This window comes from Scyliorhinus canicula, chromosome 11, assembly GCF_902713615.1.
Source record: "Scyliorhinus canicula chromosome 11, sScyCan1.1, whole genome shotgun sequence".
In the NCBI taxonomy this organism is placed as follows: domain Eukaryota; kingdom Metazoa; phylum Chordata; class Chondrichthyes; order Carcharhiniformes; family Scyliorhinidae; genus Scyliorhinus; species Scyliorhinus canicula.
In genome coordinates this window covers 72,612,481-72,639,934 of record NC_052156.1, presented here as the reverse complement: position 1 = coordinate 72,639,934, position 27,454 = coordinate 72,612,481, and the positions used below count along the sequence as shown (strand labels likewise).

General features: G+C 45.7%; 1 protein-coding gene across 2 annotated transcripts in view; it reads left to right on the top strand.

The window, feature by feature from the left end:
- apeh (acylaminoacyl-peptide hydrolase) overlaps positions 1-27,454 on the top strand; it is a 147,501-nt gene that overhangs the window by 21,524 nt on the left and 98,523 nt on the right. For both annotated transcript variants that reach the window (XM_038810725.1, XM_038810724.1), the window contains exons 2-8: positions 1,807-1,936; positions 3,882-4,008; positions 5,670-5,760; positions 6,331-6,406; positions 9,212-9,378; positions 11,252-11,389; positions 16,049-16,140. In XM_038810725.1, the coding sequence (XP_038666653.1) occupies positions 1,807-1,936; positions 3,882-4,008; positions 5,670-5,760; positions 6,331-6,406; positions 9,212-9,378; positions 11,252-11,389; positions 16,049-16,140 (821 nt within the window). The remainder of the gene's footprint in view (positions 1-1,806; positions 1,937-3,881; positions 4,009-5,669; positions 5,761-6,330; positions 6,407-9,211; positions 9,379-11,251; positions 11,390-16,048; positions 16,141-27,454) is intronic.

The following is a 27,454-nucleotide window of genomic DNA, read 5'->3' as shown; positions in this document are numbered from 1 at the left end:
ATCCGCACTCCTCCAATACTGACCTATTGAGTATTTTCAATTTGAATTACTGCGGTATTGGCTGTCAGCCCACTAGGTGCTAAGGCCCTAAATGCTGGAATCTCTCCCTAAACCATTGACCTCTCTTCCTCTACTTCTTCCTTTGAAGACTACCTAAAACCTACCTCTTTCACCACTGATGGTTATCTGCTCTAATATCTCCTTATGTTGCGCTCCTTGGGACTTACTACGCTAAAGGCTCTATATAAATATGCTGTTATTAGCAAACCAGTAACTAGCAGTGATTCACCCTGATATTGTGTAGCACAAAATATTATTCCTGGATACAGCCTAAGTTTAGAAGGCAAAAAATTATAAGTTATGATGGGACAATTTTTTCACAATTCAAACAGATATATTAATTAACTTAACACCTTTCATTGTGCTAAAATCCTAGTGACAGCATTGGTTTCAACATGTGTGATGGTGGTATAGTCTCAAAGAAAAAGGAACTTGTATTAATGTAGCATTTTACCATATACTCAGAACACCTGGAAATACTTTGCAAATAATTTTAGAAGTGCTGTCACTTTTGCAATGTAGATAAATGTTCCAACCAGGATGTCTGGCAGAATTTAAATTCAATTTAAAAAAATCTGTAAACTAAAACTAATCTCCGTCGTCGATTATTGTAAAAACCCATATGGTTCCTTAATGTCCTATAGGGAAGGAAATCTGCTATCTTTGCCTGGCCTACATGTAACCCCAGACCCACAGCAACATTGGTTGTCATAATATACATCCATGTATGCGATGGAGTGCAGATAGGCAGTGATTGACACACAGGATGACCAGTGAGCACACACAACATAGCAGCCAATTAGCAGACAGGACACGACCACTATAAAGCCAGAGGACACCAGTTTTCCCTCTCTCTTGGGATCCAGCCTCTGAGACAGTCAGAGCTTGTGAGCAGCAACTAGTACAAACACCATATGGTAATCAGTTAGTCTGGTCAGGCTAGCCTCAGGTCTCCAGTCAAGTCAGCATAGTGTCAACCCACAGTTAAGCATGTAATGTAGTTAGATGTTCAATAAAATCGTGTTGCATCTCATCAAGTGTTGGTAGTCTGTCTCTCTCTGCACTGCATCAAACGCAGTCCACATAGACCCAGCTTGCCCAACACATCAATGGTGATTCTTAATTGCCCTCTGAAATGGCCCAGCAAGCCACCCAGTTCAAGCGCATTTAGGAATTGGCAAGACCAGCATTTGTTGCCAATGAAATAAATATCTCATGAAAGAGGAAAAAACAGTATGCACACTGTAAGGTCCCACAAACATTTTAGTGAATGATCTTTGATTTTGTTTTCAAGGAAATATGTTGGTAGGAACACCAAGAGAACTTCCTGCTCTTTTTAAAAAGTGCAGTTGGATCATCCATGTTTACCTGAACAAGGAGACAAGGTCTTGGTTTCATGCCTCCTGCAATAGAGTGCAACTGACAATTAAGCACTTGAGTACTGCACTGATGTGTGAGCATAGATTATCTGCTCCATTCTGTAATGATGCTTGAACCTTATGACTCAGTGCAAAACATGCTACCAACTAAGCACACACAGACATAAATATGGGAGGGAAGTTATTACTTTACATGAGTAGGGAGGGGAAACGGTTCTTATGATATAATTTTCAGTGAATTTAGCTGATAAATAAAACGTACTTAATGCCACGTGTGAACCAAATCCAATGCTAGCCCTTAATGGCAGATCAACTTCAAAATTGTACCTGCTATAAATGAACAAATCATACTTTTTTTTTGTTGAAGGTGGTCACCAACTCCAACGAGATTGCTGAGATCTACAAAGAGCTGAGCAAATTCCCATCTTTGTCGAAAGCCTGCATTGGACCAGAGGTTGTTTCCCAGTATGGGGGTAAACACTGCAACATCTATACAGGTAACTGCAGGAAAGAGCTTTGTTGTCTACATCAAAACTGGTTAAGTAAAGTAATGTGTTGTATTTTTTTGAAGAGAAAACATTATGGTATAGTTTCAGGACATTACCACTTGCTGTGTAAAAATGTTAATCCTCACATCCCCCTGTATATCTTCCCAAAACCTTAGATCTGTGTCCCTTGTACCATAAGCTAATGGGGACAGCTTTTCTTTGTCTACCTTATTTAAACTTGTTCTAATCTTATACACCTCTATCAGATCTCCCCTCAGCCTCTTTTTCTCCAAGGAGAGCAACTTCAGCTTTTCAGACTTGACCTTGTAACTGAGTTCCTTCCCTCATCCCATTCTGTTAAATCTCCTCTGCACATCCTCAGGATAGTCACATCTTTTCTTAACTGTGCCGATTAGAGCTCGGCACAGTAGTCCAATTGTGTCCAAACCAGAGTTTGTGAAGGCTCAAGATAACCGCTTTGCTTTTGTACTTAATACCTCTGTTTATGAAGCCCAAAGTCCCATATGATTTGCTAACTGCTCTCAATATGTCCTGCCATTTTAAAAGATCTGTGGACATGAAATCCGAGGTCCCTTTGTCCCTGCACATTCTTTAGACCTTACGATTAGGTCCGTATTGCCTCTCCCTATCCCGTCTTGACAAAATGCAGCATTTCACACTTCACTGTATTACATTTCACCAGCTGCTTGTCATGACTTTGAGATTAAAATACAGAGGAAAATTTCAAAATTTGCCAGCGATACCAAACTTGGAGGTGTGGCAATATCAAAAAATCAGTGGTCTTGACACTAACCCTTTTACCATCTTCCAGTTTTAAAAGCAACCATTTATCACGACTTGCTGCTTTTTGTCCTTAAGTCAATTTTTTATCTAAGCTGACATTTATCCTCCTCCATGATCCTCAGTTTTGTTGACCAGTTTTTTGGGTAGTACTTTGTTAAATGTTGTCTTAACATCCATATAAACAACATGCGTTACATTCCCTTCATTAATCTTCTCTGTTCCAGCAAAAAATTCAGTATGATTAAGTGAAACATAATGCACCTTTTCCAAGTCTCTCCTTGCATGTGCCTGTTAATTTTTCCCCCATAATTATTGTTTCCACTTGTAGTTTCTAGGTATGTCCTTGCACCCTTTCTTGAATAAAGGTGTCACATTTGCCACTTCCCAATTCTCTGGCATCTCATCAGAATCTAGGAAAGATTATGTCAAGCCTTCTGCTAGCTCCACTCCCATTTCCCTTAACCTGGGAAACAGGTAATTTATCTAATCTGAGCAATTAATAGTCTTTATTGTCACAAGTAGGTTTACGTTAACACTGCAATGAAGTTACTGTGAAATGCCTCTAGTCACCACATTGCGGCTCCTGTTCGGGTACACAGAAAGAGAATTCAGAATGTCCAAATTACCTAACAGCACGTCTTTCAGGACCTGTGGTAGGAAACCGGAGCACCCGGAGGAAACCCACACAGACACAGGGAGAACAGACTCCGCACAGTCTGTGACCCAAGCCGGGAAGCAAATCTGGGACCCTGGAGCTATGAAGCAACAGTTCTACCCACTGTGCTACTGTGCCACCCAATATCTCAATCATCACTGTCTGCACCAATATTTTGTCAGCATCCTGTTGTATGGTTATTGCTCTGAATTTAATTTTTAACCATACAGCAAAAACTGTACAACTCCCCTTTAAAAGACTATATAGAAGTACGCAACAAAATTAGGATGTTTTACTTCCAGATCAGCTTCCTACTACTAAATATATTACAACAATGGGCATTCCTGAAAGAATCTCTTTCATATAATCCCTTCCCAGGAATAGAATTAGATGTGCACTAACTGTTCAATGTTCAAACATTAACTATCTTCTTGATGCAGCACTAACTATTCAATATTCAAGGCTTTAAGAATTGTGAATTTTTTTTGGTTTCAGAATGGTCTCAGAGGGATCTGGAACGAGCTGAGCGGGTGAAATTCTGCCGACAGTATATTATATTTTATGATAGCAATTCCATTGTGTATGCTGGCCCCTCTGGAAATTGCACAGAACTACAGGGCGAGTGAGTGGACCATTATCTATCTGTACAGTGTCATAGGAGTGTCAATTTAAGAAATATTTTTGTCTTGTATGTTTTTGTGTGGGCTGTGGCTCTGTAAGTTTTTACTTTCGCTTTGCGTTTTGGAGCTCATTTGTGGCTCTGAGATTTTACTTTTGTTTTTACATTTGGCTGCTGTAGACTCAGACAGAGAAGTATATTGACCTGAATTAGTCCAAGGAAGAAACCCAATGATTATAGTTACGTGCTGTTTTTTGTAAAAAGGGTTTTTTGTTTTATGGGATCTTGTTATTAAATTGGAACAGTTAAGGGGGAATTCATGAAGGGCTATACATATATTACTGTAGCTGTGTGGGGTCTTTACGTTTGTAGTTGATAATTCTTACTGTGGGTGTTTATATACAAATGTTAACTAAATTCGTAGAATAAAGCTTGGTTTTTGATTAAAAGCGCCTAAGAACTCTGTTGAATAATACCTAAAAGACAGGCTCTTGTGCTCATCGTAACCAAAATCAATAAACAGTTAGGTCAGGTGAACTCCATAATATACATTGGTGTTTTCTGAACCCTGGCCCATTGCAACAGTAACTGCTCTACCATGTAGAGTTCTCCTGAAGGTTCAGTGAGTATTTGAAGCACACAGCTCAAGAAGGTCCACAGGGAGGTCAGTTAACAGCGTGACATCAAGGACACGACAATTCCAAAACTTGAACATGTATTCTAAGCTAACATCAATGCAGCATTGAGAGAATTGTACATTGTCATTAATAGGTTAAATGACACCCCTATCAATTAGTCTAGACTTAAAGATCAAATGGCACCATTCAGATTGACGTTTGCCAATAACACAAAACATGATGGCATGTTAAGCAGTGTAGACAAAGAGGTATTGATAGATTAAATGAGTGGACAAAAGTAGCAGATGGACTTCAGTGTAGTAAGTGTGACCCAAAAAAAGATAGATTTTATTTTTAAGTGGTGAAAAGCTGTGAAAAGGTGGATCCATGTACACAGGTCACTAAAATGTAATGGTCAGATACCAAAAAAACTAATGGAATGTTAGCCTTCACATCTGAGGACGTAGAATATTAAGTGAAGGATGGTTTGCTTTCACAATGCAGATTCCTGGTTACATGACATCTAGAGAACTATGTACAGTACTGGGCAATGCATTTTAGATAAGAGGTTACAGAAAAAAGAAATATTGGCCTTGCGCAATGAAGATTCTCGAGAATTGTACCGGGTTTCCAAGTGTTCAATTATGAGGAGAGACTACACAAATGAGATTTACTTTCCCTGGAATCTGGAATGTTAAGATGTGATTTGATTTTGGCTTTTAGGATTTTGGAAGGAATTGATAGGGTAGATTAGGTAAACTTTTTTCTCATTTTAAATCTGAGATCGATGGATTTTGCTGGCCAAGGGTATTAAATAATATGGAACTGAAGGAGGTGTATGGATTTGGGATGTCGATCAGTTTTGACCTTGTTGAATGGTGGAACAAGCTCCTGATTCGTATGCCTCACTAATGTTTATCCTTCAACCAAAACCGCCATCTCATTGGTGTTTATGGTGACTTTGAATGTTTTCGAGGCTGTAAGATGTTTTGGAACATACTGAGGACATGAAATGTGTTGTATAATTACAATTTCTTTCTTCTGAAGGCTATTGAGCAGCGAGTCTCCCTCTGGATTTTTGAAGGCTGTTCTCCGGGACCACACCAACAAAAAGGGAGAGGAGAAGCAATTTCTGGAGGTAAGTTTGCAATTGAAACGTATTGCTGTTTGTGACACTTGCAAGTAACACTTGCCTCCTACAAACTCTAAAGCAGAAGGCCATTGTTGCCTTATGATCAGGAACCAAAAGTGAAAACATTTCACCTGTACTTGCTACTGTAATAAAATTGTTCTTCAAATCCTCATTACTTAGTATGTGTTCTTCAAACATTTCCAGCTGGAATTTTGTTTGTCAAGGTCCTATAGAGAGCCAGTGCTGAGTGGAAAATGATGCATTTGCTTTCTGCAATTTACCATGCTTTGACATCAGTCCCTCAGTACCATTTTCTGATGTTCCTTTTTCAGTGGTGTGGGACCACACAATTTACACTATGATGCTTCCTGAAACTGTAGTAAAATTATCGCCTTGTGACCATTCATGAGTAGCTTTCGCTGTATTATCTTTATAAACCAGAATTTATCTAGAAATTGTTACTCTCACCTTTAAGGCATTGATTTTGGATTTGATATGAAATTCAGCACCTTAATTGTCAGACTTCTGTGAGTATGTAGTTGTCTACAATCTTGTACTGATTGATCTCACTTACAGATCTGGAACAAAAACTCCAAGGAGAAGAGTATAAACCTGACTGCACTTGACAAACATGGCAAGGTGTATGAAGACGGTACGAATTTAGCTGGAAGCAAATAGCATTTATTCAGAAAGACAATGTTTAGCTCTATTCATTTTTTAATAAGACTGGTATATTCTGTTGTGTGCACGTGGAAAGAGTAGGGAAACAGCATTTTATTCTTCTGCTCTATTCAGCAAAAGCAGGCAATAACATGGTAGGTGTCATGATATGTATATTGACTGGCATGTAAAGAGTTAACAAGTTAATGCTTCTTGCCACCAGAGGGAACCACAGAACAGTCATAAATATCAGGTGACTTCTGGGATTCTGGGTAGAAGGTGTTCACAAGATAGATCAGTTGTGTATTTGAGAGTTCTGCAGTTAGAGATAGCATAATTTAATGTAGCTTATACTTTAGGAATACGTACGAATCTTATTTAGTAGTGTTGATAAACTAGTTTACTCAGTTAACAAAGCTTATTGTTCCTTGTTCAACACTACGAATTCAAGTCATCCAGGTAAAGCAGAACAGAGAACAACACAGTAGGAATTAGCCTTGGCTATTAAAAACTATAAAACTGTAGGTATAGCTTTGGAATAATGGAGATGGGAAGCAAGAGCAAATTTCACAATTTTATTTTGTAGTGGATGTCTAGATATGCATTCTCTTGTACCTGATGGCCTGAACTGTCAACATATATCCTGCACAAAATGTCCCCTTCCCAAAATGAAATGTAGGTTTTGGCATAAACCAGAATAGGATCCATGCTATGCAAGATTCCATATCAGCATGGAGCTTTTAAGATGCAGTCGGCCTCATTACAATTGTAAATTACATTTATTTCCAGGCACTTTTGAATTCTAGTTTTTTTAAAGCAAAATTAAGTTTAATACTAAACTGGCCATTTGCTAATGGGATATATTAATGCAGAATCTAATCAATATTTTGGTGGCTGACATCAATTTGAAGTTCATTTTTAATGATGATTCTGTTGTGAATGTTTTTGCCCAAGGTGTGAATTAGTGTTGTGGAATGAAATGATTTCCATTTCAGGAATTCAGCATCAAGCATCAGGTGTGGTATAATTAGATGTTGAAGAAAGCTCTCTTCAGTTTCTAAGTGTCAGAATAATGATTCTAAATTTTAACTCTGTATGAACATTTTCCCATTGCCTACATCAGAGAACCCAGAACAGAGGCTGCAGAGGTGTTATGTAACTACCTGCCATTCTGATCCTCGAAGTCTGCTCAGTCCTGTTGCACATGTCTTTTTTACAATGCATTAATTTGTGGGCTTGGAGGTTTTGAAATAACTCATTTTTAACACATCATTGGTCAATGGATCTTAAATCACGACACTAAGATTAGTATCAGACCATCACAAAAACTTACTTAAACATGGATAAAAAATGATTATGTGGTCTCAGAGTTGGGGCAAAATGTTAACTGGCAAGGTGGGGAAGAGTTTGGTGCAGTTCAGAGATTGAATCTCCAAAAAATGTCAGAAACCTAGCCTGATCCAGCTCTCTTCTGGCTTTTACCAGGGCACACTCAGAGGTACATGGGAAACCCACTTTGAGGTTTCGGGTCTCTGATTTAAATATGCAAAAAACAAATAATTCCCACTTTAACCCAGCATACTGGATTTAATAGCCAGCACACAGGTTTCGCAAGATGTCTGAAACTTGTAGGATCAACAAAGTAAGAACACAGCGAGGATCCATTCCTCCATACAAATGAAAGGCTGAAGAGCCTTAAAAACTGAAACTTCAAAGCCATTTACCTGCCTATACGAAAGGCTTGTGTATGCACAACCTCTTCTGAGCATGTGCCTTCAGTGCTTTAAACATAATTTTCCAATATTTTGGAAACTCCTTTGTTAATGGCCATGCCGATCTCCAAGGCCGTCAGGGTGGTTCTTACTGGAGTGCCAGCCTGGTTCTGTTTCTCTCTAAGTTGTGCGCTCTCTTCTGCAAAGTAAGAAAGCAAAGAGGTAGGAGTATGAGGGATGGATTGCATGGAGAGGGTGGAATAACACCATTTGTGGAGTGTGACTGAGGGCTGATTGTGAGATGGCAATAAGGTAAGTGTCATTGTTGGCTGTTCAGATGAGGATGTGAGGAGTTCGCTCAAGAGAAAGAGGGATGAGTGAAGCTGCAAGGTGTGTTGATCTGAAGAGTGACATGCAGAATACCACAGAGAAACTGGTAGTGTCGGGATTCGCACCTAAAACTTGGATGCCTCCCTGATGAGCCATTGAGCTTCTTGTGGCACTAACTCCTGCTCACCTCCTCGGCTATTTCCAGCCATGCCTCTTCGGTTTATGAGGCTGGCCTCTTCTTACCATCCGCAAGAATAAGACTTTTCTGCTGGCTTTCAGATGGAAGAGTCTGAGAGCAGAGCCGCCCCAATTTGTGCTTCTGTTCCGATGCTTTCTGATGCCTCTGGAACCAATTTAGGATGCAACCATTCTGACCCCAGCTGGGGTCCCTTTAAAAAGGAATCCTCCCATTGCTGATGTGGGGTGTCACCACACCCACATTCTGTTCTTGGACGGGCAACCCAAAAGTGGTGTGCTAATTTCCAGTTAAACAGCCACAGAAAAGCCCTTTTCTCTGACAAATAGACTGCAAACAAGTCAGTTTGCCAGAAGAGAATCTGGCAATCTTGAATAAAAGGTATTCACATTATCTAGTAGGAGATCAGTGCTATGCCAATCTTCTGTTTTATTATGTTTGCATAAAATAGTTTTTGGAATCTTTGGATCCATACTTTAGTTCCTGGTTGTATTATTTTAAAGACCGTACTGTTAAAGTATTCTTCATATGTTCTCTTTCTTCCCCTGTCTCCCACCAGATCATTTTGGCTGCCTTGTGTGGTCTCACTCTGAGACTCATATTCTGTATGTTGCTGAAAAGAAAAGGCCCAAAGTGGAGTCTTTCTTCACAACTAAACCAGAACTCAGTGTGAATGAAGATGAAGAAGACAGCATCAAACCAGAGAAACAGGAGAAGCCTGTGAAAGTACAGTACTGTTCTTCTGTCCAGGCACCTTGTGCAGCTTCCAATGTCACATGTACAATCCAGGAACATTAGCATTTAGACAGGGGAGTGTGTTTCAGTGAAAGGTTTCGGGTTTAAAAGTAATATTATGCTATGAACATGTAATGAATCATAGCTGTTGGGTGTGAAGATGTCTTTTAACAAAGGAACTCAACTTGATATTCCTGACATTGAATATTGAAAGGTGCCAGGAAGAGAAGAAAGGAACAATATCCCTGGCAAGGCTAGTGACCTAGCTGGGTGGAGGAGTGACTGACAGATGAGATAGTCCAAAATGAACTGCTGTTAGAGCAGCGGCCAGACTTCATTGCAAGCCTGAAGGCTGTTCAAATGTGGTGGATGCCCAATATTTTCCCTCATCTGATCTCCAGGTACAGGACTTGAGGTCGTGGGTGTGAGTTGACAATCGGGAATGGTAAAGCAGACAAATGTTCACCCCCACCTAACCCAGATACTGTACCCCATAGTCACACTAATACCGCTACTTCAGCTGAGAGTAGCTAACTAAGCAGCAAGTGGAACCAGGGGCTCGCCGCTCACCTGTTCTGTTTTCAGGCAGCATGAGCCACTGAGGGAAACAGTTCCAGTGAAAGCCAGTTTGTCTTTCAGCACTATATGAAAGTTAATCAGTGCCACATTAATTATTTTGAATGCGAGTCCATTCTCTCTTATCTACTACCACATAAGCAGAAATCTAATCTCAACTTGAAAAGGCAACCTTGCATTTCTATCCTTTGCTGAGGTAGTAAAATAAGTTAATTAACCAAGCGACAATACAGTTTCAACATTTAAAATCTGGACTGTGTTCTTTCCCAATCACTTCTCCAATGGAAATAAGATCAGTTTGGTGAGTTGGCCACTTTTTGAAAATAAAATGGTCAAAAAGCAGACTATTCAAAATGTTGCCTCATTAACTGATTAGATATAGTTAAAGCAGCTTAGATTCAAAATCAAATGCTCTCTGGATGCATCCAAGCATCCAATTTGCCATTGAATGACAAATGATTACTAATCAAAATTAAATCCTGCATTTAAATAGGTGAGTGAGCAGTGTGTCGATAGGAGAAATGAGGGACTTAAGTAAGGATAATGAGGGGCAGTGTGAAAAATAATGTTTTATTCAGACATTGAGACAAAAAAAGTAAGAGTTAACAAAATATTGGGAATTAGTAGCCCCTTGATGATTTGGAATGCAACCTTATTGTTTAATTGCAATGGATGACACTTCAAAACAACTTTCACTCAGAAAAGATGGTTTTAATATTAGACACTATTCTATACCCCAAAAGGTTTTGACAAATCATGGAATTTTGCCTGTTTTATTTTGCTGTTATAACAGCACAATTTCTCTGTGAAGATTATGTACTGTAAACTCCACAGCATCCCTATTTGCGTAAGCATCAGAGTTTGCAAATCTGTTGAAAAATAAACCACCAAGAAACATTGCAGTAAATGACTCTGGAATGCCTAGAGCTCAATGAATGATGGTAGGACCTAGCTGTGGTGCAGTGCTTCATTAACCCATCCAATTTTACTTCATCTTCAGTTTAAATCATTTTACTTCATCTTCAGTTTAAATCATTTTACATTTCTTTTCATCATCAGCTCAAGCTAGTTTAAAATTACACCAGAAATGAAGAATCTTCAAGCCCAATTTGTGATATGATACTTGTGACAGTAAATGAATATGACACTGAAAAGGACCAGATAGAATATCAATTGGAAACAAAACTGTTGCAAATATTCTAAGCTGACTTTGAGAGGCTAGGCATTCCACTGGTACCATGTTCAAATCTCTAGGTAGTGTTTATATGAATTATTTCTTAAACTACAGGGAGATGAGTTTGTGTATTGGGAAGACTGGGGAGAAACCCTGGTGAAGAAAACTACTCCTGTGCTGTGCGTGCTGGATATTGAGAGTAACAACATCTCTGTGCTGGAGGGAATTCCTGAACACATTTCTCCTGGACAGGTTTGTGTTTAGCTTCATATTACAACTATTGTATGCACTTCTATATTGAGTAAGTACATTGAATAATTTTCCTCCTCACTTTCCCTCAATTTTCTAATCATGGTTTGTGTAAGTTGATTCAATTTCAGAACCTAACCAACATTGTCTCAAAATACATGTCTTAACAATTAAATCAATGACAACTCTAGTGGTCCAGGGTCTAGCATGTTTCTTTGTGTACCCTAATTTGCAGATAATGCACAAGGTTCAGTATAAATCGTATCAGTTTCTGTTAATTTTTTGCATTTGGTAAACATGTTAGATTGTGATAAATAACTTCAATACTAAATTTGTGAATATCTCCCATATTGTTGCACTGCAACTTTTGTGCTGTCTAAATTTTAGCCACATTGCAGATACATTTTGAAGTTACTGTTAATAATGACTGCAAGACCACCTCTAAGGTTATCTTGCATGGTTTTATCAGACCATCATTATAATCTTCTGCCTAGTTGCTTCAAATGCTAAAAATAAAGATTTGGTGGCATCTTCCATTTTTTACTAAATACCTCATCAAAAAACAGCACCAAAAATAAATTTATATTGTGGGCATTGAGTCCTCCTAATGAAAACTCTATACACGACTTCCGCTGGCAGGCATGGTGCGAGTGGTCGCACATTTAGCAGTTCCCACTCGAGACGGTGTTGTAGGTCCTTTTCCCCGATTAACGGGCGGATGTTTTAAAGGAAAAAGGTGGAGGAGTGGTGGAGGAAGACTATACTCCATTGGTGAATGGATTTGTGAACCATAAGTGGTTTTAGAAGAAAGGATGTAGTGAAATAAACTCTTTCAGCGACACAGGGAAAGATGGCGGAGAGCAAGGGGTCAGCTCTACCAGCTCAATGGTCAATGGAGCAGCTGGTGGACTTTTTGAATGAAAAGTTCAGCCAGCAGAGAAAGGAAGCTCTGGAACACCTGCCGAAGACGGTAGACCCGCTTATGGAGACTCGCCCATTCACTCGCTACCTGAATCTCCAAATACCTAAACCTATCCCTAGCTACCGTAAATGGCACCCCCCCGAAATTCACCTGCCATCCCAGCTCATTCACCAGGAAAACCTCGCTGGGAACCCTCCAAACATCCACAGCAGGCCCATAACCCTTCCCATACTCTCCAGGGGATCCGAAGCTTACAGCAAGAGGTCATCGGCATAGAGCGACACCCAATGCTCCCAGGGTCCCCTCATAATTCCCTGCCACTCCACCGACCCCATGAGAGCCATCGCCAATGGCACTATGGCCAGCGCAAACAGTAATGGCGACAGAGAGCACCCTGCCTCGTACCCCTGTGTACGTCAAAGCTCTGTGAACTCATAATTTGTCCCCGCACTCACCTTTGGTAGCACGTACAGCAACCACACCCTGTCACAAGTCTCGACCGAAACCTTGCAAAAACCTTGAACAAGTACTGCCACTCCACCCGATCAAATGCCTTCTCCGTGTCCATGGACACCACCACCATCGATACCAGAGCCCTCAACGGATTTACTTTCGACAGCTGTCTTATATTACTCGTGAGCTGCCTGCCCTTCAGGAAGCCTGTTTGATCTTCTGCAATCACCCCCGGGACACAATCTTCCATCCTCCCTGCCAATAACTTAGCCAATACTTTCACATCCGTGTTCAAGAATATCATGTGAGGGTCCCTTTAAGAAAAGTGTGTTTTATCAAATGGCTGCAGTGATTATAGATAGGGTAGTCATCGAGAGACTTTTTCCTTGGATGGTGATGTCCAGCACGAGGAGACATAGCTTTAAATTGAGGGGAGATAGATATAGGACAGATGTCAGAGGTAGGTTCTTTACTCAGAGAGTAGTAAGGGCGTGGAATGCCCTGCCTGCAACAGTAGTGGACTCGTCAACACTAAACGCATTCAAATGGTCATTGGATAGGCATATGGACGATAAGGGAATAGTGTAGAGGGACTTTAGAAGGGTTTCACAGGACGGTGCAACATCGTGGGCCGAAGGGCCTGTACTGCGCTGTAATGTTCTATGTCACTGTGGGTGGAGCTGGGCTGTGATTCTGTTTTAATTTTTTGTTTTGAGCTGGAAGCTGCTTTGTGGCACTGAGCTTTTTGGTTTCGGTTTCAGTTTGGAGCTGCATTCAAACAAAAAAGGTTTACTTTTGGTCTCTCTCTGCATGCTAAAGAATGTCCCCAGACCACTTGATAACTTCGAAGTAATACCTATTGTCTGTAAGGAATTCAAACCTACTGTTTTTGTACAAAAAGGGTGTTTAACTTATGGATGTTGTTAGGAAAGTTAGTAAGGGTTACCTATAGAGTACTGTATCTTTGGGGGGATATTTGTGTTGGTAGTTGATAGGATGTTTACTGTGTCTTTCTAAAATGTTAACTGGATTCATAGAATAAACATTGTTTTGTTTAAAAATACTTAAGATCTCTGTTGCATAACACTTAGAAAGTGGACCCTTGTGCTCCCCGTAACCAAAATCTATTAAATCTTGTAGGTCAGGTGAACTCTGTGATATACTTTGGTGTTCTCTAAACCCTGGCCCATAATACGAGTGATATGGGCCGATAAGACACACATTCCACCGGATCCTTCCCCTTTTTCAGGATTAGTGTTATTATTGCCTGCTTCATCGTCTCCGGCAACTCCCCCTCCTCCAGTGCTTCATTAAACGCCCCCAACAGATGTGGTGCCAGGTCCGTCGCAAATTCCTTATAATATTCCACCGGGTACCCATCCGGCTCTGGGCCTTGCTCGACTTCATACCCCTGATACCACCCAGCACCTCCCTCAGGTCCAGGGACTCCTCTGATGCCTACCTCTTTGCTTTCTCCACCTGGGGAAATTCCAGCTTGTCCAGAAACTGCCCCATGCCCCCTCCTCTCCCCCGGGTCCGCCTCGTACCGTCCCTGTAATGCTCCCTAAATGCCTTTTTTATCTTCCCTGGTTCCGACACCATATTCCCAGCCCCAATCCGTATCTGCAGTATTTCCCTGAATGAAGCTTGCCTCTGCAGCTGGTGTACCAGCATACGGCTCGCCTTCTCCCCATACTTATATTGCACCCCCATGCCCTGTGCAGTTGCCCCACCACACTCCCCGTTGTCAACCTCCGCGGTGGGCACCCTCGAATACTTCCTGACCACCTCCACTATCTGGCTCACTAGACGGTCATGTTCCTCCCTCCTTTCCCTAGCTGCATGAGCCTTGAACTAAATAATCCCCCCCCCCCCCCCCCCCCCCCCCCCCCGGGACCACTACCTACAGTGTTTCCCAAAAAAGGGCTGCCAACACCTTCCTATTCTGATTTAACTCCACATAACCCCTTAATCGCCGTCTGCACCTTATCACAAAAACCTCCATCCACCAACAACCATGAATCAAACATCCACCCAACTTCTGCTCTCGCGCCGATCTAAACCGAATCTCCAGCCAGTGGGGCGAATTGTCCGTGATAACTATCCCCGCATACTCTGCCCCCTCCACCCCAACCAAAATCTCCTGACTCACTGCAATGTAATCAATCCTCGAATACATCTTATAGACGTGTGAAAAGAAGGAATACTCCCTTCCCCCTGGGCTCTGAAAGCGCCATGGATCCACCATACCCATCCTCTCCGTAAACCCTCCCCCCAGCTACCTTGCCATTCGCGCCGTATCGATTGACCTGGGGCTTGACCAATCCACCCTCAGCTCTAATAATAATAATTGCTTATTGTCACAAGTAGGCTTCAATGAAGTTATTGTGAAAAGCCCCTAGTCACCACATTTCAGCGCCTGTTCGGGGAGGCCGGTACGGGAATTGAACCCGCGCTGCTGCCTTGTTCTGCATTACAAGCCAGCTGTTTAGCCTACTGTGCTAAACCAAAGACACAGTTAAAATCTCCTCCCATGATCAACTGGTGCGTGGCCAAATCTGGGATCGCTTCTAGCAACCCCCTCATAAAATCCACATCATCCCAATTTCGGGGGTACACATTTACCAACACCACCGGCTCCCCTTCCAATACCCCACTCACAATCGCATAACTCCCACCTGGATCCCTCACCTCCTTCGCACTCACAAATCCCATTTTGTTGCTCATTAAAATCGCCACTCCCCTCGATTTCGCATCAAATGCAGTGCCCGACCCAGCCTTTCCGTAACCTAACCTGGTCCATTGCACAGGTTTACGTCTCCTGCAGAAAGACTACCCCCCGCTTTCAAGCTTCTGAAATGCGTGAACATCCGTGACCTTTAAACCGGCCCATTCAGCCCCTGGATGTTCCATATTACCAGCCGTACCAGAGGTTTACACCTCCAATTCCCTCAACCGTCTGTCATCTTCGCCACTTTAACTTCTGTCCCCTTAATTCCACCCTATACCTAGCCCATCCCAGATGACTCCCATCTCTGCCCCTGCCCATGTCATCTCTCACCCCATGCCACATCGCAACAGCCTATCTTTGTCTTCGCATGCTCACCCCCCCCCCCCCCCCCCCCCCCTTCCAGGCCTGAACATGATATTCTGAAACTAATTTGCGTTGTGCCTTTTAATCAAATTTCCAGTGGATCAGACTGCTTACACCCTCGTGGAATGCAAAGGGTCTGCTTTGTAACACGCTGCTTTTATCTTTTGTCCGCAACCTTGTGTTTGTGTTTCAGGCATTTTGGGCTCCCAATGACACTGGAATCATATTTGTTGGATGGGATCATGAAGGTCAACGGTTAGGTCTCGCATACTGCTCCAACAGGAAGTAAGAAAAAACTTTGAACTGAAATTATATGAGGTCATTTAGTTGTTCACTGTAAAGGCATTGCCTAGTCTCTTCACTAGCCAAACAGTCCCTGGTTATTTATCTGATTTTTGTTCAACTTGCTAATTTTGGACGGTCAGCAACTGGGTTGCTTGAATTCACTCGTTGCTCTCCAGAATTACAATCTACTCAGGATCTTGCTCTTAATTTGCTGTCCAGGGAGAGTCTCTTTTAGGGAAATATATGTTTGGATTAAATGAGTCCGAAGTGCAGTGCCCTCCAATCGAAAACTCACTGTCTCGTCTTTCACAACGATTACAGTTGCTTGGGCAGGAATTTGGATAGCTGGCAGTACCCACAATATTGAGTAAATGAATACTGTTTAAAGTGCAATGCTAACATGAAAATTTGATGATTTTTATTTTGAGTTTTCCAGTGACAATCAATGCCTTTAATAAAATTGATGAGGAAATGCCAGCGTTGTACTAGGGTGAGCACAGTAAGAAATTTTACAACACCAGGTTAAAGCCCAACAGGTTTGTTTCGAATCGCTAGCTTTCGGAGCACTGCTGAGAAAGGAGCAGTGCTCCGAAAGCTCGTGATTCGAAACAGACCTGTTGGACTTTAACCTGGTGTTGTACTTTGATAAAATTGGGGTAATTGTTGATGAAAATGAAGTGGCAAACAAATCGTCAGAAAATACGGCAATATAGAACATTACAGCGCAGTACGGGCCCTTCGGCCCTCGATGTTGCGCCGACCTGTGAAACCATCTGAAGCCTATCTGACCTACACTATTCCATTTTCATCCATATGTCTATCCAGTGACCACTTAAATGCCCTTAAAGTTGGCAAGTCTACTACTGTTGCAGGCAGGGTGTTCCACACCCCTACTACTCTCTGAGTAAAGAAACTGCCTCTGACATCTGTCCTATATCTACCACCCCTCAATTTAAAGCTATGTCCCCTCGTGTTGGTCATCACCATCCGAGGAAAAAGACTCTCACTGTCCACCCTATCTAACCCTCTGACTATCTTATATGTCTCTATTAAGTCACCTCTCAGCCTTCTCCTCTCTAACGAAAACAACCCTGAGCCTTTCCTCGTAAGATCATCCCTCCATACCAGGCAACATCCTAGTAAATCTCCTCTGAACCCTTTCCAAAGCTTCCACATCCTTCCTATAATGTGGTGACCAGAACTGCACGCAGTACTCCAGGAGCGGCCGCACCAGAGTTATGTACAGCTGTAGCATGACCTTGTGGCTCCGAAACCCAATCCCCCTACTGATAAAGGCTAGCACACCATATGCCTTCTTAACAGCCCTATTAACCTGGGTGGCAACTTTCAGGGATTTATGTACCTGGATGCCGAGTTCTCTCTGTTCATCTACACTACAAAGAATCTTGCCATTAGCCCAGTACTCTGCATTCCTGTTACTCCTTCCAAAGTGAACCACCTCACACTTTTCCGCATTAAACTCCATCTGCCACCTCTCAGCCCAGCTCTGCAGCTTATCTATGTCCCTCTGTATCCTATAACATCCTTCAGCACTATCCACAACTCCACCGACCTTCGTGTCATCTGCAAATTTACTAACCCATCCTTCTACACCCTCTTCCAGGTCATTTATAAAAATGACAAACAGCAGTGGCCCCAAAACAGATCCTTGCGGTACACCACTAGTAACTGAACTCCAGGATCAACATTTGCCATCAACCACCACCCTCTGTCTTCTTTCAGCTAGCCAATTACTGATCCAAACCACTAAATCACCTTCAATCCCATACTTCCTTATTTTCTGCAATAGTGCACCGTGGGGAACCGTATCAAATGCCTTACTGACATCCATATACACCACATCAACAATTTTACCCTCATCCACCTGTTTGGTCACCTTCTCAAAAAACTCAATAAGGTTTGTGAGGCATGACCTACCCTTCACAAAACCGTGTTGAGTATCGCTAATCAACTTGTTCTTTTCAAGATGATTATAAACCCTATCTCTTATAACCTTTTCCAACATTTTAACCACAACCGAAGTAAGGCTACAGGTCTATAATTACCAGGGTTGTCTCTACTCCCCTTCTTGAACAAGGGGACAACATTTGCTATCCTCCAGTCTTCTGGCACTATTCCTGTCGACAAAGACGACATAAAGATCAAGGACAAAGGCTCTGCAATCACCTCCCTGGCTTCCCAGAGAATCCTAGGGTAAATCCCATCTGGCCCAGGGGACTTATCTATTTTTACACTTTCCAAAATTGCTAACACCTCCTCCTTGTGAACCTCAATTCCATCTAGCCTGGTCGACTGAACCTGAGTATTCTCCTCGACAACATTGTCTTTCTCCAGTGTAAACACTGACGAAAAATATCCATTTAACGCTTCCCCTATCTCCTCTGATTCCACACATAACTTTCCACTACTATCCTTGATTGGCCCTAATCTTACTCTAGTCATTCTTTTGTTCCTGATATACCTATAGAAAGCCTTAGGGTTTTCCTTGATCCTATCCACCAATGACTTTTCGTGTCCTCTCCTCGCTCTTCTTAACTCTCCCTTTAGGTCCTTCCTGGCTAACTTGTTACTCTCAAGTGCCCTAACTGAGCCTTCATGTCTCATCCTAACATAAGCCTTCTTCTTCCTCTTGACAAGTGCTTCAACTTCCTTAGTAAACCACGGTTCCCTTGCTCGACAACTTCCTCCCTGCCTGACAGGTACATACTTATCAAGGACACGCAGTAACTGTTCCTTGAAAAAGCTCCACATTTCGATTGTACCCATCCCCATGCAGTTTCCTTCCCCATCCTATACATCCTAAATCTTGCCGAATAGCATCGTAATTGCCTTTCCCCCAGCTATAATTCTTGCCTTGCGGTAAATACCTATCCCTGCCCATTGCTAAAGCAAACATAACCGAATTGTGATCGCTACCACCAAAGTGCTCACCTACATCTAAATCTAACACCTGGCCGGGTTCATTACCCAGTACCAAATCCAATGTGGCCTCGCCCCTTGTTGGCCTGTCTACATACTGTGTCAGAAAACCCTCCTGCACACACTGCACAAAAACTGACGAATCTATAGTACTCGAACTATAGTATTTCCAGTCAATATTTGGAAAGTTAAAGTCCCCCATAACAACTACCCTGTTAGTCTCGCTCCTGTCGAGAATCATATTTGCAATCCTTTCCTCCACATCTCTGGAACTATTCGGAGGTCTATAGACAACTCCCAATAGGGTGATCTCTCCTCTCCTGTTCCTAACCTCGGCCCATACTACCTCAGTAGACGAGTCCTCAAATGTCCTTTCTACCGCCGTAATACTTTCCTTGATTAACAATGCCACCCCCCCCCCCCCTCTTTTACCATCTTCTCTGTTCTTACAGAAACATCTAAATCCTGGAACCTGCAACAACCATTCCTGTCCCTGCTCTACCCATGTCTCCGAAATCGCCACAACATCGAGATCCCAGGTACCAACCCATGCTGCAAGCTCACCCACCTTATTCCGGATGCTCCTGGCGTTGAAGTAGACACACTTCAAACCAGCGTCTTGCTTGCCAGTGCCCTCTTTCGAACTTTTAACCCTATCCCTGACCTCACTACTCTGAAACATCCTGTACACTGGGACTACAATTTAGGTTCCCATCCCATTGCTGAATTAATTTAAACCCCCCCGAAGAGCACTAGCAAATCTCTCCCCCAGGATATTGGTACTCCTCTGGTTCAGGTGAACACCATCCTGTTTGTAGAGGTCCCACCTACCCCAGAATGAGCCCCAATTATCCAGGAAACCAAAACCCTCCCTCCTGCACCATCCCTGTAGCCACGTGTTCAACTCCCGTAACAGCCTTCCCGAACAGACGCCGGAATGTGGTGACTAGGGGCTTTTCACAGTAACTTCATTGAAGCCTACTCGTGACAAGCGATTTTCATTTCAACTCCTCTCTCTCCTTATTTCTCACTTCGCTAGCACGTGGCACGGGTAACAACCCAGAGATAACAACTCTGTTTGTTCTAGCTCTCAGCTTCCACCCTAGCTCCCTGAATTTCTGTCTCAAATCCCCATCTCTCTTCCTACCTATGTCGTTGGTACCTATGTGGACCACGACTTGGGGCTGCTCCCCCTCCCCCTTAAGGATCCCAAAAACGCGATCAGAGACATCACAAACCCTGGCACCTGGGAGGTAACACACCAACCGTGAGTCTCTTTCGTTCCCACAGAACCTCTTGTCTGTTCCTCTAACTATGGAGTCCCCAGTGACAAGTGCTCTGTTCCTCTTCTCCCTTCCCTTCTGAGCAACAGGGACAGACTCTGTGCCAGAGACCTGTGCCCCATTGCTTACCCCTGGTAAGTCATCCCCCGCAACAGTATCCAAAACGGTATACTTGTTATAGAGGGGAACGACCACAGGGGATCCCTGCACTGCCTGCCGGTTCCCTCTCCCTCACCTGACGGTAACCCATCTACCTTCTTCTTTTACCTGAGGTGTGACTACCTCCCTATAACTCCTCTCAATAACCCCCTCCGCCTCCCGAATGATCCGAAGTTCATCCAGCTCCAGGTCCCTAACGCGGTTCTTGAGGAGCTGGAGTTGGGTGCACTTCCCGCAGATGTAGTCAGCAGGGACACTCGAGGTGACCCTTTCCTCCCACATTCTGCAGGAGGAACATTCAACTGCCCTAGCCTCCATTCCCACTGAACTAACTTCCCAACTACTGAAAACTAAAAAAAAAAAACTTGTTAGTTTAGCAATCCGACGGACAGAACTTTTTTTTTGGTTAGAGGAGGAGGATGGGTGGGAGACACTATGTAAGTAGTGTTTCGGGTAAAGCTGTCACTCGAGAACAGCCCCTTCACAAACCACCTTCAACTTACGCTGACCGCACTACACGTATGCAAATCTCCCCGGAACAGCCAATCAGAAGCTCTGCTCTGCTGCCCTCTGCTGGATGCTTGCCTTCACTCGAACTCCTCGGGTCACTTGCGCTGGTACAGCTTCAACTTACGCTGACCGCACTGCATGTATGCAAATCTCCCCGGAACAGCCAATCAGAAGCTCTGCTCTGCTGCCCTCTGCTGGATATCTTTGTAAACAAACGTGAATAGGCCTGATGGAGGTCTACAAAAGTGTGCGAGGCTTAGACAGGGTGGACAGTCTTTTCCAAAGGTGCAATGACAAGGGGGCACAGGTTCAAGGTGAGGGGGAAGGTTTAAAGAGGATGTACGGGGTAAGTTTTCACACAGAGAGTGGTGGGTGCCTGGAACGTGCTGAATAGAATCATAGAATTTACAGTGCAGAAGGAGGCCATTCTGCCCATCGAGTCTGCACTGGCCCTTGGAAAGAGCACCTACCCCAGCCTACACCTCCACCCTATCCCTGCAGCCCAGTAACCCCTGCTAACTTTTTTTGGACACTAAGGGCAATTTAACACGGCCATTTCACCTAACCTGCTCATCTTTGAACTGTGGGAGGAAACCGGAGCACCCAGAGGAAACCCACACAAACACGGGAAGAACGTGCAGACTCCGCACAGACAGTGACCCAAGCTGGGAATCAAACTTGGTACCCTGGAGCTGTGAAGCAACTGTGCTAATGTGCTGCCAGAGGCTGTGATGGAAGCAGGCACGTTAGGAACATTTAAGAGAAATCTGGATGGGTACATGAAGAAGGACGAAATAGAGAGATACGGACTGAGTAGGGGCAGAAGGTTTTTTTTTGTTACAGCATCATGATCAGCACAGGCTTGGAGGGCCGAAGGGCCTGTTCCTTTGCTGTACTTTATTCTTTAAACCTGTTTCCCCTGGCCTCTGGAAGCGACCTGCACTTATGAAATGAGATATATAGAATTTACAGTGCAGAAGGAGGCCATTCGGCCCATCGAGACTGCACCGGCTCTTGGAAAGAGCACCCTACCCAAGATCAACACCTCCACCCTATCCCCATAACCCAGTAACCCCACCCAACACTAAGGGAAATTTTGGACACTAAGGGCAATTTATCATGGCCAATCCACCTAACCTGCACATCTTTGGACTGTGGGAGGAAACCGGAGCACCTGGAGGAAACCCACGCACACACGGGGAGGATGTGCAGACTCCGCAGACAGTGACCCAAGCCGGAATCAAACCTGGGACCCTGGAGCTGTGAAGCATTTGTGCTATCCACAATGCTACCGTGCTGCCCACTAAATGAAAATTAAATGAAAATCGCTGACTGTCACAAGTAGGCTTCAAATGAAGTTACTGTGAAAAGCCCCTAGTCGCCACATTCCAGTTTCCTTTCCCTGCCTGCCAACCGTCATGTGAAGTCTGATATCTGAAATTAAAGCGACCACTCCAGCACAATCATTGGGCTCTTCACTGTTACTCCAATACCCCGGCCACACTTCCGCCCCAGATTAAAATCCAGGCTTCATAATTCTGTTTGTTTCTGGTATTAATAAGTAAATAGTAGCTTTTTCTTCTCGGACAGAAGCTCTAAGGCCCGGGCCTCAGAGCACCGCTGGTCTACCTCCAGTTGTTGCCGAGCCACCCTCCCCGCCTCCACCGCCGGTGGTGATGTCAGCGGCCGCTGTCGCACCGGCGCATGCGCCAACCGCGAAGGCCTTTCGGCCAGACCGGGCGGCGGGCGTCAAAGGCCGTTGGCGCCGGTTTTGGCGCCAGTCGGCGTGGCGCCAACCACTCCGGCGCGGGCCTAGCTCCTAATGGTGCGGAGAATTCCGCACCTTTGGGGAGGCCCGACGCCGGAGTGGTTGGCGCCACTCCGCTACACCGGGACCCCCCGCCCCGCCGAGTAGGGGAGAATCCCGGCCCTGTTAATAACCTTCAGCGGCTCCCAGAATGTGGAGGGTGCGACCTCCCCATTCTGGTTGTTGCTAATATATCCATCTATGGCCTATGTCATTTTCTCGCAAAAAGCCTTGTTGGCAAGGAGGGCCGTGTCCAACCTCCATGGGGAATGTTGGACACGGCCCTTCTCCAACTCCTATTCAACATCATGGGCCGAAGGGCCTGTTCTGTGCTGTATTTCTCTATCATATTCATGTGGTGTAGAGCGTGGTCAGAAATTACGATTGCACTTCCGGTGGCTGTGATGAAGTAGGAAGCCACACATTTGGGAGCTCCCGTTTTAAACGGACTTTTCGGCTCTTTTTAGAGCCCAAAATGGAAATTTTTCGACGTCTCCCGGTGGGGGAAGGTGTGCTGAACGACTTTCCCCGCAGTCCATGACTCGAACTCGGAGTGGAAAGGGGGAAAAACCAGCAGCAGCTCCCCAGAAAAAACGGGGGAAGGGATCCAAGATGGCCGCCGGCAGAGCTCCAGAGGAGTGGAAACAGTGGGCCCAGGAGCAACTAGCTGCTCTCCTGCGCTGCTTCACAGACTTCAAGGCTGAGGTACTGAGCTCTCTGCAGGAAACAAACAGAAGGCTGTCGGAGATTCAGACCACCCAGAGTGCTGCCATCAAGGAGTTGCAGACGCAGGCCACTGAACGAGAGGAGGAGGCCATGGTCCTAGTGAGTAAGGTGGAGGGGCACGAGGCACTCCACAAGAAGTGGCAGGAACGCTTCGAGGAGCTTGATCACCGCATGAGGCGGAAAAACCTGCGGATCTTGGGCCTTGCGGAGGGGCTGGAGGGGTCGGACCTGACAACCTATGTGGCTATAATGCTGAACTCGCTAGTGGGGGCCGGGTCTTTCCATCTGCCCCTGGAGCTGGAGGGAGCACACAGGGTACTCGCCAGGAGGCCTAAGGAAAATGAACCCCCGCATGCCGTGCTGGTGAGGTTCCACTGGTTCAGTGATCGGGAGTGTGTGCTGCGCTGGGCCAAGAAGGTGAAGAGCAGCAAGTGGGAGAATGGGGTAGTACGGATCTACCAGGATTGGAGTGCGGAGGTGGCTAAGCAGCGGTCCGGATTTAATCGGACGAAGGAGGTGCTTTACAGGCAAAACATAAAGTTCGGAATGTTGCAGCCCGCGCGCCTGTGGGTAACTTATTCGGACCGGCATTATTATTTTGATTCCCCGGAGGAGGCGTGGGCCTTCGTGCGGACGGAGAAACTGGACTTGAACTAGGGGTTTGGTGTTGCGAGGTCGGTTGTAATATCTTAGCGCTGGATTCTGCTGTTGCTATGTTCTTTTTTTTGTACTTTTGCAGTTTTGATATGGTTATTTATGGGGGTGTTCTGCAATGTTTTTTTCTGCTGTGGGGCATTGGTTGAGTTGTGTATCTTGCGGGGAGGGTCGGGGGGGTTTGTTGTATTCTATGTCGGGCTGGGGGTATGGAGTGGGGCTGTTATTTGGGAGCTGCGTCAGAAGGGTGTGGTGGGGCAGTGCGAAAGCGCGGGCTTTCCTCTGGTTTCCCGTGCTGCAGGGCTGGGGTGCGGAGACGGTGACGGGGGAGGCGGGGCCTTAACTGGTTCTTCCCCGCGCTGGAGCGGTGCCTGGAGGAGGGATAGATTGGGGGATGATCCCACTTTGGGAGGGGTCGGGTTATTGGCGGGAGTTTCCGGGGTCAGCAGAAGTTATCTGATCCACGGAAGTACAATGGAGGATGGTTCGTGGCTGGGAGGGTTCCTAGCCTGGGGGGAGAGGAGGGGGGGAAAGGGGAATACCGGGTTGCTGCTGGTAGGGTCAGGAAGGAGCTGGTGGGGGCTGGGGGGACAGAGCAGAGGTGTTGTCGCTGTGGGGACTGGGTCGTGCAGTGGGTGTTGGCTTGGGGCGGGCAGTCGACGGGCTATGGCTAGTCAACGGGGGAGGGGGGGCGGGACGCCCTCTGATCCGGTTGGTCACCTGGAATGCGAGAGGGTTGAATGGGCCGGTGAAGCGGTCGAGGGTACTGGCTCACCTGAAGGGGCTAAAGGCAAATGTGGCAATGCTTCAGCAGACCCACCTGAAGGTGGCGGACCAGGTCCGCCTGAGGAAGGGATGGGTGGGGCAGGTTTTCCACTCGGGGTTGGATGTGAAGAACCGGGGAGTGGCAATTCTGGTGGGGAAAAATGTGTTGTCTGAGGCATCGGAGGTGGTGGCGGATAAGGGGGGTAGGTATGTTATGGTTAGGGGCAGGCTACAAGGAGAGAAGGTGGTACTGGCTAGTGTGTGTGCCTCAAATTGGGACGATGCGGGCTTTATGAGGCGTATGTTGGGACGGGTCCCGGATCTGGAGGCGGGAGGTCTGATCATAGGGGGGGACTTTAATACGGTGTTGGATCCTTCACTGGATCGGTCCAGCTCTAGGACAGGTAGGAGGCCGGCGGCGGCCAAGGTACTGAGAGGGTTTATGGATCAGATGGGTGGGGTGGATCCATGGAGGTTTGTGAGGCCGAGGGCACGCGAGTACTCTTTCTTCTCCCACGTACATAGGGTCTACTCTCGGATAGATTTCTTCGTGGTGAATAGGGGACTGATTCCGAGAGTGGAGGAGGCCGAGTATTCGGCCATTGCAATCTCCGACCACGCTCCGCATTGGATAGAGTTGGAGATGGGGGAGGTACGGGACCAACGTCCGTTGTGGCGGTTGGATGTGGGGTTGTTGGCGGAGGAGGAGGTGTGTAGGAGGGTCCGGGCAAGTATTGAGGGGTACCTCGAGGTGAATGATACGGGGTGGTTCAGGTGGGGATGGTCTGTGAAGCCCTGAAGGCAGTGATTCGTGGGGAGCTGATATCCATCCGGGCACACAGGGAGAGGAGTGAGAGGGATAGACTGGTGGGAAAGATGCTGGAGGTGGACATGAGGTATGCAGAGGCACCAGAGGAGGGACTGTTGGGGGAGAGGCGCAGCCTGCAGGCTAAATTTGATTTGCTGACCACTAGAAAGGCGGAGGCACAGTGGAGGAAGGCACAAGGGGCAGTGTACGAACATGGTGAAAAGGCGAGTAGGATGCTGGCTCATCAGCTCCGCAAGTGGGATGCGGCTAAGGAAATTGCTGGAGTGAGAGACAAGAGTGGGAATGTGGTGCGGAAGGGGGTAGAGGTGAATGAGGTCTTCAGGGACTTTTACGGGGAACTGTACCGGTCGGAGCCAACGGGGGAGAAGAGGGGAATGGAGAGGTCCCTTGACGGGCTTTCTTTCCTGAAGGTGCAGGAGGAGAAGGTGGAGGGGTTGGGTGCGCCGATTGAGCTGGAGGAGCTAGTTAAGGGGATCGGGCAGATGCAGTCAGGGAAGGCACTGGGGCCGGATGGGTTCCCAGTGGAATTTTATAAAAAGTTTGTGGACCTAGTGGGCCCCTTGCTGGTGCGGACACTCAATGAAGCGTGGGAAGGGGGGACTTTGCCCCGACAAGGACCCCCAGCAGTGTGGTTCATACAGGCCCATATCTCTCCTCAACGTGGACGCTAAGGTCCTGGCAAAAATCCTGGCCACCAGGATAGAGGACTGTGTGCCAGGGGTTGTGCACGAGGACCAGACAGGTTTCGTGAAGGGAAGGCAGCTGAACACGAATGTGCGGAGATTGTTGAATGTCATCATGATGCCGGCGATTGAGGGGGAGGCAGAGATAGTGGTGGCGCTGGATGCGGAGAAGGCCTTCGATAGAGTGGAGTGGGGGTACCTATGGGAGGTGTTGGGGAGGTTTGGATTTGGTGAGGGGTTCATTAGATGGGTAAGGCTGCTATATGAGGCCCCAATGGCGTGCGTGGCCACGAATAGGAGGAGGTCGGAGTACTTCCGGCTTTACCGAGGGACCAGGCAGGGTTGCCCCCTGTCCCCCTTGTTGTTTGCACTGGCAATTGAGCCGCTGGCGATGGCGTTAAGGGATTCAGAGAGGTGGAGAGGCTTGGTGCGAGGTGGAGAGGAACTTAGGGTGTCGTTGTATGCCGATGACCTGTTACTGTATGTGGCGGACCCGGTGGGAGGGATGCCGGGAGTGATGGAGTTGCTAGCTGAGTTTGGGACCTTTTCAGGTTATAAATTAAATTTGGGCAAGAGCGAGGTGTTTGTGGTGCACCCTGGAGACCAGGAGGAAGGAATTGGTAGGCTCCCGCTTAGGCGGGCAGGGGAGAGCTTTAGGTACCTGGGGGTGCAGGTGGCCAGGGACTGGGGGACTCTTCACAAGCATAACTTCACCAGACTTGTAGATCAGATGGAGGAGGAGTTCAAGAGGTGGGACATGCTGCCATTACCGTTGGCGAGGAGGGTACAGTCCGTCAAAATGACGGTGCTTCCGAGGTTCTTGTTCCTCTTTCAGTGCCTGCCCATCTTTATCCCCAGGGCCTTCTTTAGGAGAGTGACTAGCAGTATTTTGAGCTTTGTGTGGGCACATGGGACTCCGAGAGTGAAGAGGGTGTTCCTGGAGCAAGGGAGGGATAGA